The sequence below is a fragment of the Symphodus melops genome, assembly GCF_947650265.1.
Source record: "Symphodus melops genome assembly, chromosome: 10".
NCBI lineage: Eukaryota > Metazoa > Chordata > Actinopteri > Labriformes > Labridae > Symphodus > Symphodus melops.
Window position 1 is genome coordinate 10904448 of NC_136700.1, and position 27853 is coordinate 10932300.

A 27853-nucleotide genomic window follows, 5' to 3' on the forward strand; every position below is an offset into this window, starting at 1 on the left:
TAGTTTGGAAATCCGCAGAGACGTGTGTGTGTGTGTGTGTGCGTGCATGCGTGTGTGCGAGGGAGAGCGGTAAAGAGGTACACTTCTAACAGCATGGCAACTCTTCCTCAGAGGGAGAGACGAGCTCCTTTATTTACCGCTCTCTGTCCCGAATCGTAATCAGAGTCTTGCGCTCCCCAGGAAGCTGACTGCCGGGGTGCAATCTCTGGCCGTGAGCATAAACACGCCCATAAATTCAAAACACTCAAAATGCACCGGCGAGTACACCGACGTGCGTTTGTGCTAATATTATGCAAGTTTAACTCCGGAGTTATCCTGAGCAAAAACGCAAACACGATGTTAATCTGTCCCTATAGGTCACGAGTTGTGCAAAGTGCTAACTTGGCGTACGAACCCCTGCTGAGAAAGCTGCAACTACTGCATCATGGGAAGATTTTATCATATAAAATGTGGTCGAAGATACACCTCAAATTGATGAGCTGATACATTCATACGTCTAACTTTTGCAGAAAGTTGGTGAACTCGTTTGAGATTCTCTATATACAATGCACGGGAGGGATATTTGTCTGCACAATATGCTGCCGTATCACTCACGTCTTATGGAACTTACTTCACATTCCTCCACTTGCCTTTAAGAGGTTCACTCATCTCCACATCAGACACAAACTGCCTAATGTCTGCCAAGATATAACTGCCGATACGCGTATTGATTCATGCTGTTTATGCATGTAATCCTCTCTTGAATAATTCACACCACCTTTTATGGAGGACAACATCAATCACACCTCCAGACCCAACCCAGAGACATCTCCAGCCCCTGACCATTACTGTATGCATGCTCTATATTTAACGTGCGTCATTTTATTAAGTGTCGGAATTTTAAAAAGGAGAAATCGACGCAGTTAAATGTGCCTGCAAAAAAAAAAAAAAAAACCCAGCAAGTGTTTCTTAAAGTCATCTTCGATTTTTTTTTTATTTTTAAATCCCTCCAAAGCCTATTCTCACTTTAAGAGAGTTCTGACAATATGAAGGTAGAGTTCTACAGCTCAGCCTGACAACGTTCAAACCTGAGATCCACTTCTCATCTGCCCTTGGTCTTAAAAAGAGTTACTGCAAAACTGTTTGATATTTCAGGGTCAGTCATTTGTGCGGCATATTCAGGGTCATTTGCGTAGCGAGTGGTAGGATGGGGTGGGTGGGGGGTGGGGGGGGGGGGTCATTTGCGTAGGGTGCTGGGAGCTGCGCTTTAGTATGCAGCAAGGTGAGGGGAGGGAGAGCATGTGACATCCACAGAGAGCCAGGACCCTCACTGACCCCTGTCTATAATTCATCCCCTGGAATATGGGCCACATCAAACCTTGGTTCCTTCCCACCCAAAAAGGGAAGCGAGGACCTTTTCACTTTGTTGCACGGCACTCTGACCCCGTATTAAAGCGAGTAGCAAGAGAAACACTGGAAATGTTGGCTATTAAATTTTTAAGGCCATCCCAGGAGAGCGTTTCCAGAGGGCTCTCCGTTCAGGAAGGGGAGAAGACTGAGGGAAGGCCTCATGCTGACAGAACAGGAAAGAGAGAGAGAGAGAGAGAGGTCGGGTGTGTATGTCTGAAAGATACAGAATATAAACCGATCAGACGCGAATGGTGCCAAGAGGTAAGCACACATGCAAGGAAAATCCTGCATGTAAAAACAACTCATGTGCATAAAAGGAAGAACAACTTGTGTGTGAATGGGTACGTGTGTGTGTTAGGGAAAAATCTGGGATAAATGGAACACGAGTATGAAAGCTAGACCGGACCCTAGGGGAGTCACTCACTCACTCTCTCTCTCTCTCTCTCTCTCTCTCTCTCTCTCTCTCTCTCCCCTTCTGCTAGCTGCAGGTACTCAGCTCCAATTCCAGAGGTTCATTAGAAGCGTAGATATCAAAGTGCAGGTGTGTGTGTGTGTGTGTGTGTGTGTGTGTGTGTGTGTGTGTGTGTGTGTGTGTGTGTGTGTGTGATCGTATGTATGCAGGATAAAAGAGGGATTGTCAAAAAGAACTTACCAGATGTTCTAATCCTCCTTGGATGTTCCCGACGTCCCTGCAACACAACAACACATTTCCCCCCACACAGTAAATAAAGTGCTGACGCCAAACGTCATTTGATAAAAAGAACATTTCCTCAGGAGCCTAGTTCTCGATATTTGAATTGATTGAATCTGAATATCGCCTGTGGAGAACAATAACTGGCTGGATTTGCAGCAGCACTTGTTTTCATAATCACTCATTGTCTATCCCTAATTTTAAACTATACATATACATGACAGACTGGATTAAAGCATAAACTGTAAGCAAGCAGCTAAAAAACAAAAAAGTCTTGTTTTTGCATCCAATCAGCTGAAGGTGTTGAGTTGATGTCATCAGACAAAAACAACCAAATGATCGAAATGAGGATGAAACGGTTTCAGATGAATTCAGGAGAAAGTCATCATGAATTGTTCCTCACGTAATCGTTGACTGGGTTTGTTAGCCTTAACAACACAGAGGTTAACTAATATGGTCGCCTCATTGCTGGCAGCCATAATAATCATTTTCAAGCACAGAGAAATTACTCGGAGCTTATTATCTGTGTATTGATTTAAAAAAAAAAAAAAAAAAAAAAAAAAAGAGTGTGTATGATTATCAGAGTGGTGGGGATAGAATTGTGAGCTAAGGGGGAGAAAAGGAGAAAAGGAGGAAATGGGGTGGGAGAGGGGGGGGTCGGTTTTAAAAAGAGCAAATTGGCAGTAAATAATAGATGCAATTCTGGCACGTTTCAAATTTGCAGCAATAGAAATCAACAGATCAAGAGAACAGAAAAACAGCCTCCATCCCTGATCCCAGCCCCCCCCCCTCCCCCCCAACTCCACCCTTTCTGTGTTGTTTTACTGCGTGCGTGTGTGTGTGTGTGTGTGTGTGCGCGTGTGTGTGTGTGCAGTGAGAGGGAGAAAGGCTTATCGACAGGCTTCAGTTGCTAATGCAGCCAGCAGCATCACAGTGTAAATCTACACCATCTCTAAAATTACATACAGTCTAATCTATGCCAGCATCCACCTCACTCTAACTCCATCCATCCATCCATCCATCCATCAGCTGGACCCATACCACATGTGACTACAACCTTGGTCAAGAAGGAACCTGACAGAATCACCATGATGTCATGCACCATCGATACACACACGTAGGTCTACTCTGCTCAGTCACTTCCATGTCGACAACTGGCAGAAATAGGGAAAACGGTCAACAGATGCCGTTGGACATTTGCGCCCTTATATTTAAAAACTGTGTACAGCCATAACTGTATCGATTAAAGATGGAGTGAAACCTTGTAGTCCAGCCTACCTGTTGTTTCCTGTGTGCTTGTTATATGAAATGTGTCGCATTGCGCTACGTCTTAGCACCCAAAAGTTATACAAACAATAACAATGCTAGTTTGACTGAACTGCCGTAATTCTTTAAAAACGCAGTCGTGGCGAATCGCCTGTTATCGAAAAACAGATCTGACCAGGCTGAAGGCTCACAAAGAGTAACGTTAGCCGAGCTCAATCGTTCCTTTCCCATGCTGAATCCAGAGCGGCCTTTGAGCGTATGTGTACTTTTGGCAGATGGATATCGAAAGAAACCCCCCCCCCAACCCTCCTCTACTTATCTTAGTTAACTGACAACTCCATAGAAAGCAAGACTGTCGTCTCATCCCAGGTGGCTCGAGGCCATCACATTAGCGATACCTTTCTGGGCATTCATTTAAAATGTTGAAAGCCATTTCTCATCGTCAATTTGACTTGATAATGAAAACTATGGTGTGAAGATGTCATCATTTTTGGACTGGTCTTTCTTGACACCTCGAGTAGGTCCAGAACTGTCGACGTTGGAAACAAAAAAACGCTGAAGTGTAAAGGGACCTTATCCTCTCCAATATGATAAAGAACTCTTGGATCGTGTGAAGAGCAACAAGGATCGACTCTACGTTAAGCCCAGTTTGCCTGTTGTAAAATTACACATTTGTAAAGAGTTTTAATTGTTTTCCTTTTATTCTTTTTTTTTTTTTTGTATTCACTCTTAAAGTAACCTTGACATTATGTACCTACACATTGCAAAATAAAGGACAAACAACAAAGCTTTTAAAAATGACACAATGTCAAATACTCTGTCGCCTTTTACTTATTTGTCTCTCTCCATGCATCAGGACAGGTCCTATTCAGGCTTTGACCCCAACTAAAGCCATCAGCACATCATCAGTATTATATGAGTTATGGATGTATCAGACAGGCTTCAGACAAAAAGTTTGGAATAACTGCAGAAGGTGGAAAAAGGAGGTTTTCTTGTTTATTTTGAGCGCTGTCAGTGAGCCACATGCAGACAACTCAACCACTTAAGGCAAACTTCATCTAGCTGTAATTACATTACATTCTGACAAACACCCCGCCACATTCATTATACATGACGGGCGCTCGGCAACCAGACAGCAAGACATTTGTTACCGTGGTGACAGTGTGTGTAATCCGCTAATGAAGCGCAATTAGTGAGAAACAATCTAACACAGGGGAGACGCAGCACTCCATCTCTCCTCCTCTACTCCCTTCTTCTTCTTCTTCTTCCCTCGCTCTTCTTTCTTTTTTAACGTTCTCCTTTTTATGAGCAACTCTTTTTCTTCTCTCTTTTTTTTATTTTATTATTATTATTATTTTGAAGAGCGAACCTTTATGTAGCCCTTCAAGATGCATTTCATCTCCCGCTCTGTCATCTGTTGTCTTGCCTCTATCAAGGGTAAGCTGTCCAGCAGCACTGTCCGCACCAGGGCCAGAGGGATCGCTCTATCCATTAGAGGCACACACACACACACACACACACACACACACACACACACACTTTACATCCTCAGCTCTCTTTTCAAAACATCATATAATCTTCTGAGGTCTTCAGGGACAGAGCTTTCTTTTTCTACTCATCCCCCCCCCCCTCGCTCTCTGAGCCTTCAACGCATTGATTTCTGAATTACGCCACAATATTAAATAATTAATATACTTGCCATGATTGATGTTTTGCATTAGGCCAATATTAGGTTATCAATCAAAATCCACTTGGTTTAATGTAATAATATTGAAAATGTGTCAGTGCCTGTTCATCCAATTTGTAGTGGAGGCAAGCCAGATAGTAATGGTGGTGTAGCACAAGGCCTCAGAGACACTGTGGCCTGCTTAATACAACCATAGGAGCACATTATAGCCCTGGCACACAGCGGGGGAGGAGGGGAGGGAGTGAAGACAGGGCCAGGCAGTCATTGTAGATATGATCTGACTGATTGAAAGCGTGGACATCAAGTCAATTATTTTGGGATGACCTCAATCAACACGTGTACATTTGGTCGCATTCACAATGTATTCTTCAGAGTGTAATATGACTGTGGACTGATTCAATTACAAGTGACCAGGTGAGGTAAGAGTGAGTGGATCCTTGTATTGAGATATGAGCATAGATATTTCTCAGCAGGCTGGTGTAACATTTCTTATCTCTGTTTACATGCTGAGGTGTGCTTGAGTTAGAAACTAAATGTCCTTCAAATCAAAGTTGCCTTTGATAGAATCTAATCCTGCATAAAAAGTGCTAAATCTTAAGGCAAAGTCACATCTATTTGCAAAAATTCAAAGTCCGCGGAAACGCAGCTTCTCCTACGTCCTCCTAGCAGTAGCAATAGCCGCATGTAACGCTCGGTCCCTTGCCCCCCTTGTTAAAAGTGGGTTTATGACATCACAAACCCATCATGTCACGAAATAAGCCCATTGGCTCGTTGTAACAAGCCCATGCTCCCCTCGGACTGACTGTAGCATTCCATATATGGTAAAAGGGGCGGGACATATCCAAGCACAAAAGCCGAACAACGAAAGATTATGAGAGAGTAGATTGGCCGACCAATCAGATCAGACTTGGCAGACGTGGTGATCCAGCTTTTTTTTTTGTCTCTTCGTCGGGGGTTCTGCGCGTTACAAATACAGGAAGATGAAAGAGGCTGCATGGAGCGGCAGTACATAAAAACAGACAGTTTTTTCAAACATTAGCGATTGCGAACGTACTTTAGAGGACGCATAAATATAAAATATATGAACCCCAAAAAGGGCATAATATGGGACCTCTAAAAAGACAAGAAAGTTTTGTCGATAAAATCAACTGATATTAATGCCGTTCATTTAAAAGTCTACACATTCTGACACAGTAGGTGGCGGTATACGAGCACTAGCTGCTAGCATAAGTATAACAAAAGCAAGACACTGTAACAAACTCTTGAACATGGAACCTCAGGATGAATAAGTCATTTAAAATCTCACAAAGGTGAGTTGCTCCGATTTCCTGGAAGTCAAAAAGAGACAGCCCAAAGGCTACAGCAATCAATAACAGATTAACATCGCACGAACAACATTTTATGAACTTGTATCGGTACGGGCCATCAGGAGCAGGAAATGATCAGTTATCTTATTGGTTTAAGAAAATCTATATTGTGCATTTATGTATGAAGTAATAATAAAAAAAAATCATTAAATGTTTGTCCAATCATAATCAATCATAAATGCATAAAGCACAACGACTCCAGCCAGATGTTCCTCCAAATCATTTAAATGCCCTGAAGTGGATCCAAAGAGAGCAGTTTGTTAAGTTTCAGGCCTCTTTGTGATTCCCTTTGAAGACCAATAGGTACAAAGTTTGGGTACAAAGCTTTCTAAATACAGAAACTGTGAGGTTTAAGAAAGATATTTGCACACTAGTCCTTTTTTTTTTTAGCATCTTTAACCTGTGACCCTTTCATCCTCTATCCATCTATCAGTCATTACCTTTGGCATTTTGCACGATGAAGATCTATATATTGAAATGTTGCATTATTAAACATACTGTAACTGGTGTGTAGACTGCCTTTCATTGCTTTGGAAACAGCTGCACACCAGGAGGACTGAAAGTAGTGAGAGAGGGGGGAGCAGAGACACAGGGAGAGTAATGTACTGTTGTTCCAGGAAATGGTCATTCGTTATCCGAGGTCAATTAAGTAAAACTGGACAAACAAGTGTGAGTGTTAAACTGAGCTCTGGCCAGGTCAATAGTGACCAATTGAGCCTATCACTGGATCCATCGCACTGCTCTTCTCATTCCTAGCTCTTTCATCTCGCTTGCCTCTCCGTCTTTTATCCTCTCCAATCGAAAGCGTTCATCTCGAACGAGCATTTCTCTCCGCTTCTATCACTCACAATGTATTTTCTTTTCGCTGTGTCCAAACGGTTTTCTATCCCCAACACTTTAACAAGGATTCTCTGCGCCGTTGCCTCTTCTTACCTCATCTCCATCACCCTCTTCACCTGTCATCTTACCTTTGCCCAATCACCTGCCTGCCTTTCATTCCCTACTCTCTCTCTTTCTCTCTCTCTCTCTCTCTCTCTCTCACACACACACACACACACACACACACACACACACACACACACCCTCCCAAACCTCTCTGCGCTCTTGCAAGCAGACAATTAATTACAGAGCCAGCTTCAGATGAGTTGTCATTTGCGGTCAAGTTTCTAATAATTGCATTAGGTCATTAGGTCGACAGGTTTTTCTCAGACGCCCTCCCTGCTCTTTACCTGACCCCCCCCCCCCCCTCCCTCCCTCCCTCCTCCCCCCCATCCATTGACACAGCAGAGATAAATATCTTTAGTCAGTCAATGGAGGCGACAGAGAGACTTAAAATGCAGAGGCAGTCATTTGATTTTCAGCAAACAGGGCTGCCCATTAGCCTCGAGCTCATCAGCCATGCATCACCTTTCTGTCCTGCTGTCCTGAGTGAGGACGCTTTAACCCTTTGTCTGCCCACTACTGGCCACACTTACCTCCTGCTATTAAGCATATCAACCTTTTTTTTTTTTCACATTGTGAGGCAGCCTCCGTTTAACTATCCTGTACTAGCAATGGCAGTGCATGGGCATTATGGACGTAGTGATTTAAAAAAAAAAAAAACTTTCCATATTAGTCTATATATTTTGTTCAAGTCTTTCACTGACCTCAGAGATACAGTATCTGAAACAACTACCACACAACAAATATGACATTTTGGCTTTTTAGTAAGAAGATAACAATGCAATAATTTGCTAAAACTGAAAATAGATATCGAAATGCAGCTATCAAACTGCTGTAGAGAAGATATGTAATGAAAGCGTATCACACACTACACTTGTGACTGGTGGATAAATAGTCACTGGATGTGCTGATGTTATCGGCTGGCCAATGACTCGACATGGAAGTATGTGTTAATCTCAAAATGATTTCAGACAAATAATGTATTTCCATAAAAGCTCGATGGTATCATATAAACATAACTACAGAAACAGTCTTTATTTCGTTGTTTACTGAAGCTCCAAAAAAAAAACATTTTAGGTCCACGGCGTCCTCTCAGCCCTCGACTTGATGGCAGTCAGAGATAATGAGGAGAAATAGAGAGAGCAGCAAAGAGAAGACAGGACAGTGTAGTGCTGGGGAAAGAGACATCAAATGTGTACGCGTGTGTGTGTGTGTGTGTGTGTGTGTGTATGGGGGTACGCACGCCCCATTTGCCACAGTTACATGCCTTGTCAAGCGTGTCATTGAGCATTCATATGTTGTTTGACTGCTGATAGAATGGCAGGCAAATTTATTAAAGAGTCAATGTGATGGCAACACTGAAGCAACCCTCTCTGACACACACACACACACACACACACACACACACACACACACACACACACACACACACACACACACACACACACACACACACACACACACACACACACACACACACACACACACACACACACACACACACACACACACACACACACACACACACACACACACACACACACACACACACACACACACACACACACACACACACACTGTACGAATACACAGTCCACATCAGTGACATCTGCCTGTTTAACTAATAGAAGGCAAAAGCTTGTTATTAAGCAGGCGAGGGACAGGCGCACACACACGCGCGCACACACACACACACCCTTTCCATACACACACACACACACACGTACATACGTACAATAATACAGGGAGCTGAGCTTTCCCCCAGGCCTGATTGCCATCTCCATAGCTCCCTTTTAACAGGGCTGCCAATTGAAATTGAAATTGTATTCTTGTGCGTGTACTATCAGAGCTACCTCTCAGGGTTTTATACAGCAAAGAGGAGGGCTGGGGGGGAAACACACACACACACACACACACACACACACACACACACACACACACACACCTACACACACCTACACACACACAGAGGAAGGGATAATGCAGGGCTAAGTCAGGGGCTGTCACTCTTTCATACAGAACACACAAGAGGGAACAAAACACAGACTCATGCTTCTATGCTCTCTATGTAATTCTGTGTGAGTGCACACACACGCACGCACACACACATTTGAGGGGGCTCTACTTTAGCATAATCCCAAAAAGGTAGAGAAAAGCAGTCCATTAAAACTGAGGCTGACAAATTCAGCACTTAATGTTTCACTGAGAGAGGGTTAAGTGCAGTCAATAAAAAAAGTCAAAAAGCAGAATAAGAAAGAAGGAATTTGATTTTTTTTTTTTTTGTACAGCCGTTCTGCTCTCTGTCACACACACACACACACACACACACACACACACACACACACACACACACACACACACACACACACACACACACACACACACACACACACACACACACACACACACACACACACACACACACACACACACACACACACACACACACACACACACACACACACACACACACACACACACACACACGACATCTGGTCAAAGTTAACACACACAAGTTAAAGAGAAAGCTCGAGACACTTTATGACTTTTATAACGCGCATCATTTTGTCACTCTGAAAGAGAAGTACACATTTTGGAGGATACATCCTTTATAAGCACTTTAACAAAAAAAAATGTGTAAAAGTTCATTCTTGACAAAACTTCTCCATCTAAAGTACAGTTGTCCCTTTTTTTCTGGACCATGCTCGTGTTTGCATTTGTTTAATAAAACTCTCTTGTTTCAGGTTAGGTGCAGGCTAAAGAGCAACTGTTAGACCTCATTTAGTCAAAGTAGCAGGGATCTATTTACACAAGTATTCAAACACAAATAAAACATTACAGGTTGAGGGTCTCCTCTAAAGTTGATACACTCAAACTTAGAGCGGAAGGGAATTGAATGTCGGGGCCAAGTTTTAAAGGAGATTGATTTTGTTTTATTGTGTTACATAGAGGGAAAGCGGGACACAGAAGAAGAGAAATAAAGCAAAAGGGAGACACAGAGAGCAATCAATTTCCCAGCGGTTTCTTCAATAGCCCGCAATCCCTTTCATAGCTCCCAATTAGAACCTGTCCTAATCAGAGGAATACCTCTCCATTCTTGAGAGCGAGACAATGACGCTCCCTAACATTTCTGCCCGCTCCAAAACTCTGTAGATTGCAGCACTGGTACACAAAGAATAAAGCAACGGGCTGTACGGCAAGAAGGACGCTTGTGTTTAAATCACATGTGGAAATCTTTTTGGCTCTCCTCGTGTCCCCAGAAAAAAAAAAAAAAAAAACTGACAGGGAACAATGGCAGCCCGGCACAGCATCTGTCATGGCACAATATGAAAAGATGATCTTGGCACAGAATGGACGAAAAAAAAAAAAAAAAAAGACAGGGGAATGGAGGGGAAGGGGAAGGGGAGGGCCAGACGAGAGGTAATTCATTTGCAAATCAGGCCCTGGCGCTCAGGTCTATTTCAAGCTGCCAGTGGGTGCCAGGAGTTAACAAGGTAATCAGTTTCAATCCTGCCCTTCAATTGTACATCACACCCTCATCCAGAGAATACCCGGCCCTTTCTATAGGGGCAGAGGGGGGAAATAGCAATCTGTCTGCCGGCTGGCTGCACACACAATACATACACACACCGGAACGCACGTGTGTACATACAAGCACCCACGCATTGGAACACACAAATGTGCATGGACAGTTTATTAATAACCATGAAGGTGCAACATGTCCTTACAAGCAGCGAGACCCAGAAACACAGCACAGATAATTAGAGCATTCATGAAACCAATCAAAGAAGTTTGGTAATCTTTCAAGTCACTAAATAAAGGACGTGTGCCACATGTTTTAGCGTCCACTGTCTTACACTGCAGGATTGTCTGTGTTTCAATGTCTCTGAGTTATGGACAGTTTGAAAGGAAAAACGAGATAAAGCCATGTCACATTTCATGAGAGCCCCACGATACATCACAGCTACACACTCAACGGATATAAAACAACACGTGTTGGTTGCAGAAAAGAAAGAGCAGAGATATAAGAGTCCTTCTTTTTCTCTAAATGTCACTTTTATTGCACATTTCAAATCCTCTCTGTAAATTCATCTTTTTTTATTGTCTATGTTACAATCTGCTGCTGTCCAATACGTACTGAGAAAAGGAAATCCTGAGAAAAATAAAAAAATGAATGATGAGCCTTTCTCTTTCAGAGTTAAAACAGGAAAATACACGTCTTTAACTCTCTGGCATTTCTGTCATTTTAACCTTACCTGACTCTCTTCCAAATTCTGTAGTCATCTGTTTAAATAAAAAAAAACTTGCACCATGAGTTGTTTTTTTTTTTTCTCTCACTGAAGTGGGTATGTTAGCATTGGGGACGATGTTGTTCAAAAAGCTAAATGTGGCCCATGTAGAATGGTGGGAAGAAAAGCAGCTAGCTAAACGTGTCCTAATCCTTTCTTCCTCTCTTTAGCCTGTGTCAGCTGTAACCGGCTGGCAGAAAGGCAGTTACCCCCTGTTTGTCCCTCATCTGCATAATCAATATGACAACCTTATTTTTCTGATGCAAACAGGATTTTGCTGCTGAGCTAGGCTTGCTGATGTGTGTGCGCGTGTGTGTGAGAGAGTGCCCAGTCTGCTTCTGGCCAGCTTCAGTCATGGCCCTCTTTAGCCCTTAATTAGATTAGGTGCGATTATCCCAGCTCTACCTTACAAGTGTACAGGCGGGATAAAGTGGCCACAAAGGCCAGCCTGTCACCGGCAGCGGGCTGTGGTCTGCAGGTTATCAAGGTCCGGGGAGACACACACACACATTGTTATTCATATCATCTACATAGCGTTTTCTGCCGTGCCTTTTTCACTTCTCTTTACACACTGAGCCACCTCCCCCCCTCCCCCTCCAAGTCTGTGGTGTCAAACTGGCGTAATCACTGGCCAGCGTAAGTCTCTCTCTTTTTTTTTTTTTTTTTTTTGTCTGTCCGTCAGAAGACAAAACAATATGGCCCAGAGCGCTCTGCAGTCTGGCCGACAGGGAGAGATGTCAGGAGTGTGTGTCTGTACACTTCAAGGAAAAGTGGTACAAAGAAAAAGTTAAACCGGGTCTCACCCTAACTCAAACAGACGAAAGAACACGGAACAGGCTTACACGCACGCACACAGATGACTTGGACACATCGGTTGCTGCAGTTGACGTTCTGACAACTTGAGCGTGAAATCCTCCGATGAAGACCTGAATCTCGTCCCTTCAAGTCTAAATCTTACCTTTCATGTTTGCACTAAACGTCTGCTCCAATGTTTACTTCTGTTTACTTACTCTGCAAATAAAAAAAACTATTAAATGTCTCATTTGTCTACACTGTCTGAAGACAACATTCAACCTTTTTATTTATTTTCATCTGCTGCATCAAACATTTCTTAATCAGAGGTCAAATGTGAAGATGTATATATAGACACAAAATATAAGCTCCAAAAGCATTATTCAGTTGGAGTCTTAACGGGTCTGAAAATAAATAAGAATTATTTGATAGCTTTTTTTTTTTTTTTTTTTTTTGTGAAATACAGCCACCATTTAAAAAAAAAAACATCCTAAAGACCTTACTGTACCACTCACAGATTTCCGCCTGTATGCATCAGTCAGTGTATGTGAAAGGGAAAAATGAAATATTTTACTGTGTTGATTAGACGGAAGTGCCCAGGATATTTCTTCACAAATGTACATAGTTTCCATGCCGTCAGTTTTGGACTCTGGAGGAGAGAGAGCCAGGGGGAAGGGGGCAAATAAAAAATGAAAAAAAAAAAAAAATGCAGCAGTTGGGAAAGAGCAACGTTTCTGACTGACTTGCACTTAAATTGCAGGAAAAAAAATCGCTGGTTTATTCTTTTCCTAAATCTGCACACAAACAGAATAAGTCTCAGTCGTCAGTACAATCTGAGGAGAGACTGACATCATCAGAATATGGGTTCAGAGCGAGTTTAAAGAATCATTATATCAGAACCAAAAACCTGAAAGTCATACGATACTTTCCAAGAGAACAACAATCTGACTGGAAACACGTTCATGTTGTAGCTGCCCACACGAAAAGAATTAGAAATGTAAGAGACCCAAAACATTGACGACATATAATCATCGATGAAAAATCATCCCATAGTTCGTAGAGCGCAACGATGTGACCACAACAGCACACCACACATCGGGCCGGGGCGATAAAACGAGGACGATCATCATCGGTCGTTCTTCTCAATATAAACACAACAAATGTTGGATCAAAGTTTGATACATTTAAACCTGTAATGACACCACCTGAACACTGGGAAACAGGGCTACTACGTTACCACCCACCATCAAAGTAAAGAAGAAAAAGCCGATCATGTCGCAGGGATTATGGGTGGGCGGGCTTACCGACGTTTGGAGCACCAGAAATAAGCGAAAGAGAAAACATGGTGGACAAGAAAGGATGCTTCACTTTGGAGTTTGGATCCTTTTTACAGTCCGACAGTTACTGGCTTTGTAAACTGTGCAGCTAAAGAGGACAACATCACAAATCTTTCCCACCGTTAGAAATAACATCTACTGTCAGAACACAGAGAGCAAAAAAATGACCAATTGTCCAATTGACCAATTGAGTGTTAGTGCGGCCCATAGACTGTAAACCAATCAGCACCATGCACTGTGCTCACGATGGTGAAATGTTCCCGTCTTCGAGTCGAGTTTGTAACCAACTCTTTCTTCAACTTTCAAAAATCAGCCTTGAAATGTGAAAGACATAGTCAGCTGAGCTTTTAACGTCAACGACAATTATCAACATTAACTCAAATGACATTTTTTTATTGTGATAACATTTTCAGTCATATCGCCAACCTGCTAACACACACTAAGAGATTCAGTTCACCAAAACAACTAAAACCCAACTCTCAACACTGGAAGCCGCAACATTTCTTGCAGTCGAAGCTGATTTTAAAGTAGAACATGGCAAGTACGGAATCATTTCCAATCGTTTTTGGACTACTTTAACTGAAAACTCATAAAGTAAAAAAATTTTAAACTATGCGTAAAGACGTGGAGACGGTGTGAAGATGGGCTGTACGTGTTACAGTAAAAAGTGAGTGCAGCAAACCTTTTGTTTATCTTTCTGTACGTCGGACACGTTTGGAAAAAATTGAGAATAAAGATGACTTTGAGCTTGTAGCTCCCAATTGGCTAAAATATCCGCGTCGCCATCACCGGAGTGCGCGCTCCACTTCACCGACGTCCCGTCGAGCAGATAGGATCGCTCATAGTCATGATCCCACATCCCACCACCGGACAATCTGCTAATATCCTTTTAAGAGCGAAAACTGGGAATTTGCATTGATTGTCAGACGGTAGGATTCAGGCTCTAAATGATCTTGCAGTGAACCCCACTTTAAGTGCTCAAACCAGACATCGCATGTAAATCAATAAAAGAACGCGTTGGGTTGTGCCTGTGAGCAAAACTACATCATGAACAAAAGGACTGAGCTGGAAAAGTCTAAAGGACAAAAGGGGCTGATCGAGCCAAGTCCTGTACAAATCTTCCTTTTAGAAACACAGGGGAGGATAAAGAGAAGCTGTATACCTATGATGCAGATAAACAAAGATGTACAAACTACAACTCTTATAGATGATGATATCGTTGCATCTTTGCCTCTTTTGTTGTTTGAGCTCATGAATTTGAGAGAGAAAACCCCAAAAATGGCCGCCCATTGAAACCTCCACGGAGAACGATTATTATGTACTTCTCTCAGGCAATATTTACTTCCACAACTGAGTCATGGTACTTAACTGGAGCGCTGTTGTTTACCCAGTCTCAAGGAGGTATTCTTTTATTGATCAATGCCATTAGGCAGGACCTGCAGGGCCTTATTTCTGTCTCAGGGCAGCAGAGGTCAAGTGCATGACGGAAGGTACTCTCCGACTGAAAACTTGTCCGACTCTCTTCTCTTTGTAACTTTGTCTGCCCTCTCCGACACAAACGAACATCTCTCTCTGTAATGTATTCCTTCTCATAAAGGCTTCAGTCGACACCTTTCCTAGCCCCGGGTGCAGATGAATAAGCGCCGGAGTGTGGAGAAAATTAAACATTAACAGTGTGTCTCTTTTACACATCATTCTCCATAACAATCTTCTCGTTTTAGCTCCCCTCCCTGCCTTTAACACCGCTCGGCATCCTCTCGTCCAAAACTATCCAGCTTTTTCCAGAGAGAGAGAGAGAGAGAGAGAGAGAGAGAGAGAGAGAGACGGGGGAAGAAAAACATATTTTGTTGACAAGCACATTTACATAACCCTCCTAAATCGGAGCTGGCCTGTCATGTTTGCTGCTCATAACCTGCTGCTTATAATCCTGCCTGCATCCCCCCCCCTTCTGATCCATAAAAAAAAAAAAAAAAAAAAAAAAGAAAACGAAGGAGAAGCCAGCCACTTCAACAGCAGCCAGGACTGCCGTTGCTCACTCCTACTAAGGCCGGGGCCGTAAAGACAGAGGAGATGGAAGTGAGGGAAGGAGAGGAAAGGAGAGGAGAGGAAATAAAAGAGAGGAACAGGGTAATTGGATTGGGGGATCTTCTATTTGGCCGGTCCTGCTCTCTGTCATCATGCTCCAGGCCTGGCTTCTCTCAGTGCCTACAGCAGGTCTCAAACACATCAACACACACACACACACACACACACACACACACACACACACACACACACACACACACACACACACACACACACACACACACACACACACACACACACACACACACACACACACACACACACACACACACACACACACACACACACACACACACACACACACACACACACACACACACACACACACACACACACACACATACACACACACACACCCCCCACTCTAAACGTGTTACAGTGCTAAATCGCTCCCCATTTCAGAAAGGCGACAGAGAGTGTGGAGTTTTTTTTTTTTTGGTTGTTGTTTTTATGTGAGTGTTTGCATACTCCTGTAACAACTCACTAAATGGTTAAACAGATTACAGAGCGCGCTAAGTGGATTGTCACAGCTCACTATCGCTCACTCAGGGTGTCTCTCCTGTGATTAAAACGGGCCAGATTTCGTTCTCTTTCATAACACACACACACACATGCACACACAAACACATACACACACAAACACACAGAACAGAGAGGGAGGTCATTGTCCAGTATAAACCACATTTCTATCAAGGCAACAAAACATGTTGGAGACGCCTTTCAGGGGCTCGAAGGTTGTTGTTATTTTACACTTGACCTAAAAAAAAAAAGTGTTTTATAGCATGTTGACTGTTCTAAAGTCCAGTGTCATCTTTTTTTTTTATTTCTCTTTATTTAAACACAGTTGAGTCACAGTTTTAATACTGCACCCGCTGTGCTTTCTTCAGAATAAAATCTTTAAACTCGTATCTTCAGAGTAACATGGTATTGTACATGGAGTCGGCCATTTTGCTGTAGTAGCTCAGACATGGACAAACCAAACACTTTCAGTTTCTTCTATAGAAAGGTATACGGCAAGTTCACAGCACACTGGTGAACACACTGGCGAGGTGGAAATCTTTCAATATATGATGATTTTAATTCAATTTTGATTCTTGGGTTCACGAAAAAAAGAAGTCGGGTTGCCACGTCAAGGACACGGTAGCTTCAGTGTTTAGCCAGCTCCGCATTTTTTTCAAAAGCATGGTAGCGTAGAATCAGTTATAAATGAACTAGTTCTCTTGCCTGCTCTCGTCCCTGAAACACCTGTTGGTTTACCGTGATAACTGGTCTCTTATCATGCAAACTGAGGGGCATCCAAAACAGCTGTGTCGGCGTGCCTTAAGACCGCCTACCGTCTCTGATTATGACAAATCGACCATTTCAAAAAAAAGAATCTAAATTCAGAAATAATTGCGATTCTGACATGAATAGATTATTTCCCCACACCTCGGGCACACAACCTGTTTGCTGTCACCTTTAGAGTACAGTGACTCCTTTAAAGGCCCTGCCCTGGCATGTAGGGCAACTGAGTGGAACTATTTTAGCCTAAAACAACACGTGCACAGGGTGCGCAAGAAGGGACTTTTTGAGGTCAACTATTAGTACTCGAGTATTTGAGTAATCTGTGGGTTTGGAGCAGGGTCCTATAACCAAGAGAGAAGATCAGTGGAAAATAGAAGCTTTCTCCTGCTTCCTCCTTCACTGTGCGGGTCATGACTGGCAACAGAACTGTCTCTTATGTGTGTAAATAATTGTCCATGTAGTGAAGATCAAGTTTATACTGCCAGGCTGTTTTCTATCCAATCTATGTTCATTATCTGTGCGGAAAAGAAGCAGCTAATGACTACATACAGCCACAGGCCAAGAAACACTACAGCTGCACCACTCTGTGGAAGCATGTGTGTGCGTGTCTCTGTTGGGGCGTGTGTGTGTGTGTGTGTGTGTGTGTGTGTGAGTGTGTGAGTGTGTGTGTGTGTGTGTGTGTGTGTGTGCACTGTCCACCCTTGGCATGTAGGCATCACTCCCATTTCATTCACTCTCCTCCAACCACCCAGCGCCCCAACCCAAACAATACGCATACACTTTCACACAAACTCCTCTCCTGCATTCACCCATGTCTCCTCTCGCTCCTGGCGACTGGGCTACCCCCCCCAGTCCACCCCACCCCCCCTTGACGCACACACAAATAATACACACACTTACAGCTCATTGATTCAAGTCAACGTGAGTGTATCCTAACCTTCCGAGGACGGCGTTTGAAGTCTCTCTTACCTCCCCAGACCTGCTCCCAGAGCCAGACACAGCCTAGAGTCCTGCAAGAGTGCAGAAAACGCAGCAGCAGCAGCCAGTGGTCCCATCCACACCACCCATGCACACACTCCCAGTAGGCTGTGCGGACGCCGCAGGCAGGGGCTACGCGCAAACACACACGCAGACACACTTTCTCTGTGTATTACCAGCACTAATGAGCTGATAGATGTTCAACAGCGGCAAAGAAGCAGACAATCATTTCCTCAGAGTGAGGTGAGGAGGGAGAGAAAATCATCGGCAGTGGTTGCGTGTGTGTACTTGTTTTGGGTTTGGGGTTTTTTTTTCCCACTCTGCCTCACAGCCTCCAGGCTTGCAGAGGTTAAGGCTGGGCGATGGTGTAAAGCTCGCCAAGCAGCGGCCTTCAGGTCCTGACGAGGCGCCTGTGGAGAGGCTGGGTTCGGTTTAGCTCGTCAGGGGAAAACAATAATAAGGGGAATTACTAAACAATCGCATTCACAGAAAGAGATGGGATTGGGCGGGAATGGTCGGGATGGCACTCTGAACAAAAATGTTAGTAGTACGTGCTTTATGTTACAGATGTGAAGTCCTCCCTCGTCAATGTAAGCTATTCAGTGTTAAAGTGCTGCCACTCGCCAGCAGAGAAAAAGTCCGAAATGATACTTTCGACAAAGACATCAGAAGAGGCTTTAATGAAAGGAATCCAGTCATTTCATTTCCTTAACCCTAAGCTCATTATACACAATCCAAATTTACATGCACAGGGAAAGGACAGCTCTGTGCTGCCATGAGAGGTCTCCACGCTGCCCTCTGTGCCTCCGCTGCCAAGCCTCTGCCCGTTCCTCACTCAAATGACACGAAATTGAATCGCACAGACCGAAGCTCCTCCTGTGACCCGGCACTGACAAGGAGTTCAGCCTAATTGGACAGCCCTCTCGGATTCTGATTGAGGATGTGGAGTAAAGGCAGCCGGAAAATGTCCTCCCACTGCATTGGTTAGCAATTACAAAGGAAGGCGAGAGGTAACGCCAAAGGAAAGTTTAAGGACTTCTGTGCGAGAGACGAGAAGTTCTTTAAGGGGAGGAGACGACTGAGTGGAGGGTTACAGATCTGGGAAAGGGAAATAATTAAAGGTATGAATGATGGCTGCATCGATGAGTGAATTAACTTGTGTTTCAAAGGAGCAAGTTGACCTGAATGGAGCATTAAGCAGCTGAAAAGAAATGCGGGGGGGGGGGGGGGGGGGGCTTTCTGATTTCAGGTTTAGAACTTGTACGCATGTATTTTTATCAATGCACAATATGTAGAAAAAAACAATACAGACAGTTCTCAGAAATAAAATAATAAATGACTTGATTCTCTAAATGCTGACAGAACTTTAATCATCTTAACTGGTATGGAATAAATAAAAAAAATTAAAAAAAACAAGCATTAAAATGAAATGTAGAAATCTCAGCGTACTGAGGACAACGTGTTTTGACAACATGTTGTAACTTTATTCAGTTTTGTTAGGCGATGGTGTGAAATAAAGTTAGATGGATTCATAGATAATATCTGAAGCATGATGGGTGTTCAGAAAGGTGTGGGGGGAGCACATCTGAGGAATGGGGGAAAGAATCAAAAGGAAAGCAGCGATTCCACTCAGTGAGGAAAAAAAAAAAAAGCAAAGAAAGGATTTGTTTTTTAAGGCTGGTTTAAGTCTTAAAGAAACGCTGATGATGAAGCCAGAGGATTACACAACGCAAAGCTGACCTCCTGACCCTGTACACTAGTCTGGGTAAACAAACACACACACACACACACACACACACACACACACACACACACACCACAATCAGCCACTTACCCTTTGCCACTAGTGAAAGGCAACAAGATCTCTTAACAACGGCTCGTCGTTTTCAATAAATTTTGCATGAAAACACGCCGCTGGAGCACCAAGTTGCTGTCATACTAGAGGAGTGTTAAATGTTTAATGACGACAACACCACACACACACACAGGCGCGCGCACACACAGAGTCAGTGTCAGGGTGGCGCTCTGAGGGGCCCCTCTTTCATCCTGACAGACACTATAAAGCTCCAGAGCCTCTTCTCCACCCCGCGCCGCCGTCAACATCACACCGCTTTCTCTCCTCCACCAGCACCCAGCAAGAAAACCTGGATGCAAATGAGGTTGGAGTGTTACAGTGTGTGTGCGCGTGTTTTTTTTTTTTTTTTTGTGTAAGGGTGAGGAGGAGGATCAGGGGCATACATAAAGACCTGTCCCCGTCACCATTAACAGAAGAAGAAGGAGAATGGAAGAGACAGGCTGGAGAAAAAAGTGGCGTGTCATAAACAGGATATAGTGTCGAGAGCCGTGTTTTACATATTTCTGAAACATGTCGCCGCTTTCCTGCTTCTTCTGCTAAAAGAGGATTTGTTTGGCAGCTGAAGTGCTGGGGGAGCATGCGGTGTAAATTTAGGAACTTCCATGTCAGGCGCGTGGTGTGGTGAACATTAAAGTCAAAATAAAAAAAGAAGGAAGAAGGGGAAGAAAAAAAAAAAGTCTTGTAAGTATGCTGCATCATTTCTAAAAGCATCTATTTGTCACTGATTGATCACTAAGAGTTGTGTTTGAGGTCAAAACTCCTTCCAGGGTGTTGATTTTCACAAACTCTGTTGAAGGTGTTTACGCAGGCTTGAGTTATTCTGACGTCATACCTGCAAGCGTTTAAAGAAATTGGACGTCCAGATGTGAAGACTGACAGGAACATATCAAGGCTGCCACAGGTGGGAGTCAAAGCAAAGCGTCACAAAGCAACACGCACACACGCGTGCACAGTGACAAGCTAAAGCGGGGTCAGAGAGAAAGCAGGAGATTCCTATCAATGCTGAAGGATATTGAAGCCTTAATAAGAAAATAGATAGAGTCTGCTGGCCTAACACCTCACTGTTAGCTTTATTTGTTTTACTGATACACATCGAAGAAAGGCAATATGTAATCGCTCCAAATAAACGGAGCACTTTTCCTTTAAAAGCAGATCTCTGTGTACAGAATATTTCACCCTGAGGTCCTCATTGATGTCCAATAAATCGTCAATCAGCACAGCTGGATCTTCTCTATTAGCAGGTCTACTTAACGGAGAATTCATTACTTATAAAGATGACCTACATTTACAAAGAGGTGCAAACGACAAAACAGAGCATTAAAAAAAAAAAGTGTCAATGTTTTAACCATTGCTTCTCCGTCTGAAGTCCTGTCTGTGTCCAGAAAGGGCTTCATACGTTACTGGAGCGTTATTGAAGAGAAGTGTCAGTTCAGCTCGACTGTCAGAGACTCATCAGATACAAAAAGGCTGTTTAGGTTCTGTGAGTTATCACGGGTTCACATATTCAAAGTTAAAAAGAATGTCGCTCCATTTCATTTATTTATTTATTTTTTCTTCCTCATGGACATTGTCGGTTGACAGCGATGTCATCGACTACCTCCAACGCTGCGTAAACAAAAAACCTGAGGGACGCCGGTCACTTTCAATGGACGCGGCGTCGTCACCGACATTCTCCGGCGAATCGATACGATAACAAAATCGACATCGGCACTTCTCAAACACTTCTTGCATCCATATTCAGAAACACACAGATATGAGCCTTTTATAAAGAAAGTCAATTTACGGACCCCCAATCATGTTAGAGCAAAACCCATGGGGGGCTGTTTGGAACCACTGTTCAGACATTTCACTTCTCCAAACCTGTTTCCAGTGTGTATTACAAGCGTGCAGGGGAAGATGTTATATTTGCCAATATTTTCTGTCCGTGGTATGAGCACCAAAGACATTAGAGATGCATAAGATCTGGTTATGTTTCTGGGCTTATTGCAGCCTCGCTCAGAGGCTGACAAGACGCTTAAAGTGATTAGACATCACCTGGTGACCACAACGTTCTGTAACAACTGCACCAATACTCCTACCAAGCATCTACTCTTCTGTATTTATGGCTTCTCCTCCTCCCAGAGGCAATTATATGGCATCACAAGGTCGCTGTAGTCGAGTGCTTGATTGCAAGGGGAAATAGGGGAAGAATGGGAGTGATGGAGTGATGGATGGACGGATCAAGTGATGGATGGACGGATCAAAGAGCTGAGACTGAGATCTGTATCTAAGCCTGTTTTATACCAACCAAATACTCTGCACACACCAGTTTGTTGAGTTTGTGTCTACCGTCACGTGTATACATGCGTGTAAACATTCATTTGTCACTTACCCCTTTCTGTCTGCCTTGTCTTTAGTCTTCTCCTTGTCTCTGTCTCGTCCTCTGTCCCTCTCTTTATCTCGCTCCCTCTCCCGGTTGCGGCCCTTTCGCCGGCTCTGCTCCCGCTCTCTGCTGCGGCTCCGACTCTTCCGACGGCTGCGGCTGCGGCTCCTCTTGCGGCTGTGGGTCCCTCGCTGGCTACGACTGCCGCTCCCACTGCGAGAGCGCCGATGGCGAGATTTAGACCTGGAAAGACACAGTCGTCATCTGATGAACAAAAAAAACAAAACAACAACAAATAATGCGCTTCAAATACCGTCACAGTGTTAAACCTGGACAGTAGTACAACATATACCCACTTTTCCAGCTAATTGCTGTACAGCCAATGTACTGTATGTAATGTTTCCCAGAATGCTTTTAAAGCATGTAGAAAAGTGGCTCAGCTCACTCAGTTGTCAGTTATCATGTGGAGGTCACAAATGACAGAAAACAGAACTAGAAGGTGAAGGAAAGCTAGCGCTCGTGTTTCTCACTGTGACATTGTATGTCAATAAAAGAGAGTGTCACATTCCCAAGAATCCCCCTTTTTTTTGTTTTTGTTATCACAAAGGCTGTATCACCTGCTGTCAGTGAGTGTGTGATAAAATAAAATGGAAGACTTGCAAACAGGACCTTCAACACAAGAATCCATGAGAACAAAATCCAAAGCAGACTTTATAAAAACCTAAATGTAAGTGACTCTACATGTTAACACAGAAACATCGAGTTGCACACATCTGGAAACAAACTGAAAATGTTGCTGGACTGGATCGATTCATGCTTCAATGGATGGACCAAATAATACAATTATATATTATATACACTGTGACGCGCTCACACGCGCGCACACACTCATATACAGACAGTGTAGAAATTGAGCCAATTAGGGGCGGGCTCAGAGGAGGCCCTGTCGCCTGTATTGATCCTGACAATGGCCCTCTGGTCTCCAAAAGATTTACAGCAGGAGATTTACTCTGTTAGTTATGACGCACAAACATGAACACACACAGTTACACACACACATCATGTGAACACCAGCCAAGGCAAATCTAACTCATGACTCAACATACACAGACTCAAATAAACAAAACATGATGAGTTATTAGGGTGTCAATGAACCTGCTGTATTAATGCAGACAAAACCCACTTGAGACACCTCTGTGAGTGTGTGTGTGTGTGTGTGTGTGTGTTGGGGGGGGGGGGGGGGAGACGGCGATTTGAAGCCCCGGTAGAAATTGGCAGCTGAGAAGCCGTTATTTTCCATCATCTATCATTTTATTGATTTGTCTATAAAAACAGTCAAACCTGCTGTCCACGAGCTTTATTGCTTTCCCCTCTTTATTAGTTTGCAGTTTGGGACATCCAGAGCTGTCTCTCCCCCGACTGAAAACTAATCTTTTCTTCAGACGCCTGTCGCCATCTGAACAGACAACACTCTGACAACTGTTGCAGTCAATTAGGGCCTGGGACATCCTGATCACTGGAGAGTTGCTGCATCAGTTCAAGGTCTTAGAAAGAGAACTACTTCAAGCTCAGGAGGAAGCACCGATACAATCCTGGTTTTTCGATGGCTACTTTGGGAATTGGTGACAAGTGGCAGGTCCATGAGGCCAATCTACTCCCATCTGTTCTCCGCCGTTTTTGTGTTTCTGGTAGGAACGTCACTGTCATTATCAATGCACTTAAATGGGAGAAAAAAAATGGTGGCAGCCAACTTTAAGCATAAAATGCAAGAAAAGGGAGAAAGCACCCGACATGACTTTCGTAATGCAAGATTTAATTTCGACACAAATTGCAGTTTCTGTTGAACAAATTAGTTCATGTTTAGTTTGACCAAATGTGAAAAATATCAGAATATAAAAATAATCATTACAATTTATTATTCTGAAACATCTGATTTAGAGGTCGAGGTGAAAAACATGTGTTTTGTGTTTGATTTAGCATATCTGACCAAGAGGAGCCGACACCAAGATGTTCAGGGACTCACAGACAACTGAGAAAACAGGAAAAAGAAACAAAGGTTGGCATTTTTTAGGGGTTTGGAGATTTTAAGGCGAGATAATCCATCAATGGCCCGGCCCGACATTGGAATGAGTGAATCTATGTGTCGACGATGCCCGCGTATGTTTGTAATCAACAGAACATGAGGGGGAAATACAACAGCCGTGCACTGTTCCAAGCGTTGGTCTTATATTTACAGCCAAGCAAATAGTGGCCAGAAGCAGCAGATGCAATAAACACAATCTTTTTTTCTCTGTGTGTCTGTCTCCCTCTGCTTTTTCCCCCTCTGATGGCAAAGAAAACAGACCACTTCTGGGGTGTGCAGCAAATTAAATTTACTGTAGTTAATAGAGTGAGCCTATGCTGCTAAATGTCAATTTCCTGACCAAGTCCTTCCCCTCGGAGAATGATTAGCTAATTTGAGGCTGGGGATAAATGGGCTAATGCAGGACACACACAGATAAACAGTCGCAGTTGGACCCCATGCCAAGCCCTTCCCCTGCTTTACATTTCATTGGCCTTATTATCTCCAGGGAAAATGGGTCCCCCTATGGCCTAAACATATTTTCATTTCTAATAAAAGGCCCTCGCTGGTAGCCCCCACGCAAAACATCCCCCCCCCCCCTCCCCAACACCCTCCCTCTCATCCACTGCCCCCTCATACCCTCCTTCCTCCATTCCTTCCCTCGTTTTTCGCCGTCCAATCTATTAAATTGAAGCTCTGCAATTGGCTGGGCCCATTTTTCCTGGTGAATTATCAATAGAGTAATTATGCTGCATGTTGGGAGCTCAGCTGAAGCTTATCACCGCTGACCCCCCAGTGCGAGCCAGGATATGATCCCTCACCACAGCCCATTGCGGTAATTATGTGGTCGGGTGTGAAGCTGGATGGTGTGTTGCCCTTATCAGTCTGTATTCTATTTCTGTTTTCATTGAAAATTGGACATTAATGGCAGCTACGCGATACCACTAGTGTCAGATACAGGTGAACGACTCCAATGGAATCTGACCCTAGTTAAATCATTATTCATACCACGCCGGGTGGGAATTGGGAATGCATGAACACACAGAGAAAAAGACCAATCATCCTCACTGTTCCTTTAACCTTATCTTTGTCCCTATTGGAGCAGCAGTGACTGACATTCATATTGTTTCTTAGTTTCCCCGTTCCCTGTGCTCTGCTGGAAAGAAGTTTGTGTCCATATTGTATTTGTCTGCTGGAGAATTCAGCAGTGATGTTCGCAGAGATTCTCCGAGCGTGTTCATTGGATGAACAGCTGAGTAACTTTAACCCTATCATATTTCAGTGGACCCCAGTCTGACCACAGAGTCTCTTACCAATGATACATTAAAAGCTACTTTTAGCGTGATGCCTGGACATTGTTGTATTGATAGGTACAAAAAAAGCTTTTCTTCTAATATCGTGTAAGGAACTGAAAAACATATACAGAGAGTTTTCTGACCGTGTGGATTCCAGGCTAAGTCGCTGATGTGCTTACTTGTCAAATCTAAACACGGTTTTATTTTAGCAGAAGCTTAACAACACACTTTTCTTATATACTGTATAACTGTATATACTGTATAACTATGTCAAACATAAATATGTGGGAAACAAAAAAACTACAAAACTATTGAGAAAACTCTTTCTGACTCAAAGCAAGTAGAGGGATTTCATGAAAATATGGACGGGGCAGGCAGCCTGGTGGTTAGTGCAGCACCCAATGTATGGACGCTATGAACCTCTAGATTTATAGTAACTTGATTTTAACAAAATATGATATAAATATATATTGATTTTGAGCGTTAAAGGTAAAATGGTTGAAATGTTGAAATAAAAGTCTTTTCAATTATTGTTTTTTTTCCTCTATTTGCACAGTATGAGTGATGAATTTTGCAACACTGCGGCCTTTTGACCTACCTGACAGCAAAACATTACATTTAAGAGCTACACACACACACACACACGAGGACTACAAAAACTGTGCCAGCAGACTTTTCTAACTAACAGACAGATTGAAAAAGAAATGGGCTTATTGAAAGTGAGAAGATCCATATTTGAAGAACTTCATTAACGCGCTGTTCCCTGCCGAGTTTTTTTTTTTTTTTCCCAGTGACAGAGCACACAGCAGCAGCAGCTTCATGTTCAAGTTAAAAGTAACTTTTCTTTTTGTTTTTCTACTATTTCAATGTGTCTAAAAGCACCTTGAGTGAGCAATGTGCATTTCCTGCTGCCAAAAGACGTGGAAAACAGCTGTTCCTGCCTGACGCTGCCTGCTGAATGGAATGCAAATAAGTTAACCATCCAGAATTTATTACTTTTGAGTGCTCTTCAAACGCAACGGCAGACACAAGTTTAATTTATGATATTCCTCTAATTATGAGAGCTGTTGAAATCATTTCCCAAGCTGCTTCCTCCTTCCAAGCAGCCACATTATCTGTTCCCTCGGTTCACAGTAATCACACACACACACACACGCACACACATAAATATAAATACACACTGAGTGGCACACACTGCAAAGTAGCTGATTGTGAGCACAATTAACACAGCAAAGGCAGAGCATGAAAGATTGAGAGAAATGTTTTTTCTTCGTCCCCCTCTGCTTCATAAAAGCCATGTTTAGATTTGTCATAATCTTCAGTTTGCTTTTAATTTCGCCGTCGTCAACACAAACGTCTGCAATGCCCTGCTAGGCTGTGAAGCCGAAAATGAGACCCCATGCAGCCACCCACTCACTACCACCTACCCGCACGCGCACACACACACACACACACACACACACACACACACACACACAACACACACACACACACACACACACACACACACACACACACACACACACACACACACACACACACACACACACACACACACACACACACACACACACACACACACACACACACACACACACGTCAAGTCATTTAGCAGAGTTCAAAGGCCTTCAAAGCCCCTCAGATCTATATGAACCTACAACGGGCCAGACAACGATGAGGGAAAGGATGCCTTTCTGCACCAGGATTGGCTTTTTTGTGTGTGTATATGTGCAAGACCTTTTGAAAACTGTGTTGATAGCCCCCCCCCCCTCTTCATTGGCACATATGCCCAGTGTCACTCCTCATCGCAATCCTAAACTTGGCCGTCTGGTGTGCACCCGCCACCTCTGACCTCTGTGCAGCCACAGCTCGACATGACACCCATTAGCAGCTGGAGCTGGTGGGGCGGGGGGGCTCAAACTCAGCCACTCAACCCAGACATGGGGTCAAGTGAAGGTCACGCTTAGACTAGGTGCTAACTTGCCAACTCACTCGCAGCCACTTGCATGATGAACCCCCCCCCCCCCCCCTTCTCCTCAATCCTTCAAGGCATGGAACAATTAGTTATTTGAAGTCGGGAGAAAGTTGTTTGGTCGTCATTGCCTCCCGTTTGTAAGAAAGGTGGGGAGGAAAAAGTTGAGGGGACGAAGGAGAGGGAGTGCAAACAAGACA

General features: G+C 43.5%; 1 protein-coding gene across 1 annotated transcript in view; it reads right to left on the reverse strand.

The window, feature by feature from the left end:
* Nucleotides 1-27853, reverse strand: part of rsrc1 (arginine/serine-rich coiled-coil 1) — a 104594-nt gene that overhangs the window by 66367 nt on the left and 10374 nt on the right. Inside the window, exons 4-5 of the mRNA XM_079354936.1 lie at nt 22334-22567; nt 2042-2078 (exon numbers count right to left, since the gene is read on the reverse strand). Of these exons, the coding sequence (XP_079211062.1) occupies nt 2042-2078; nt 22334-22567 (271 nt within the window). The remainder of the gene's footprint in view (nt 1-2041; nt 2079-22333; nt 22568-27853) is intronic.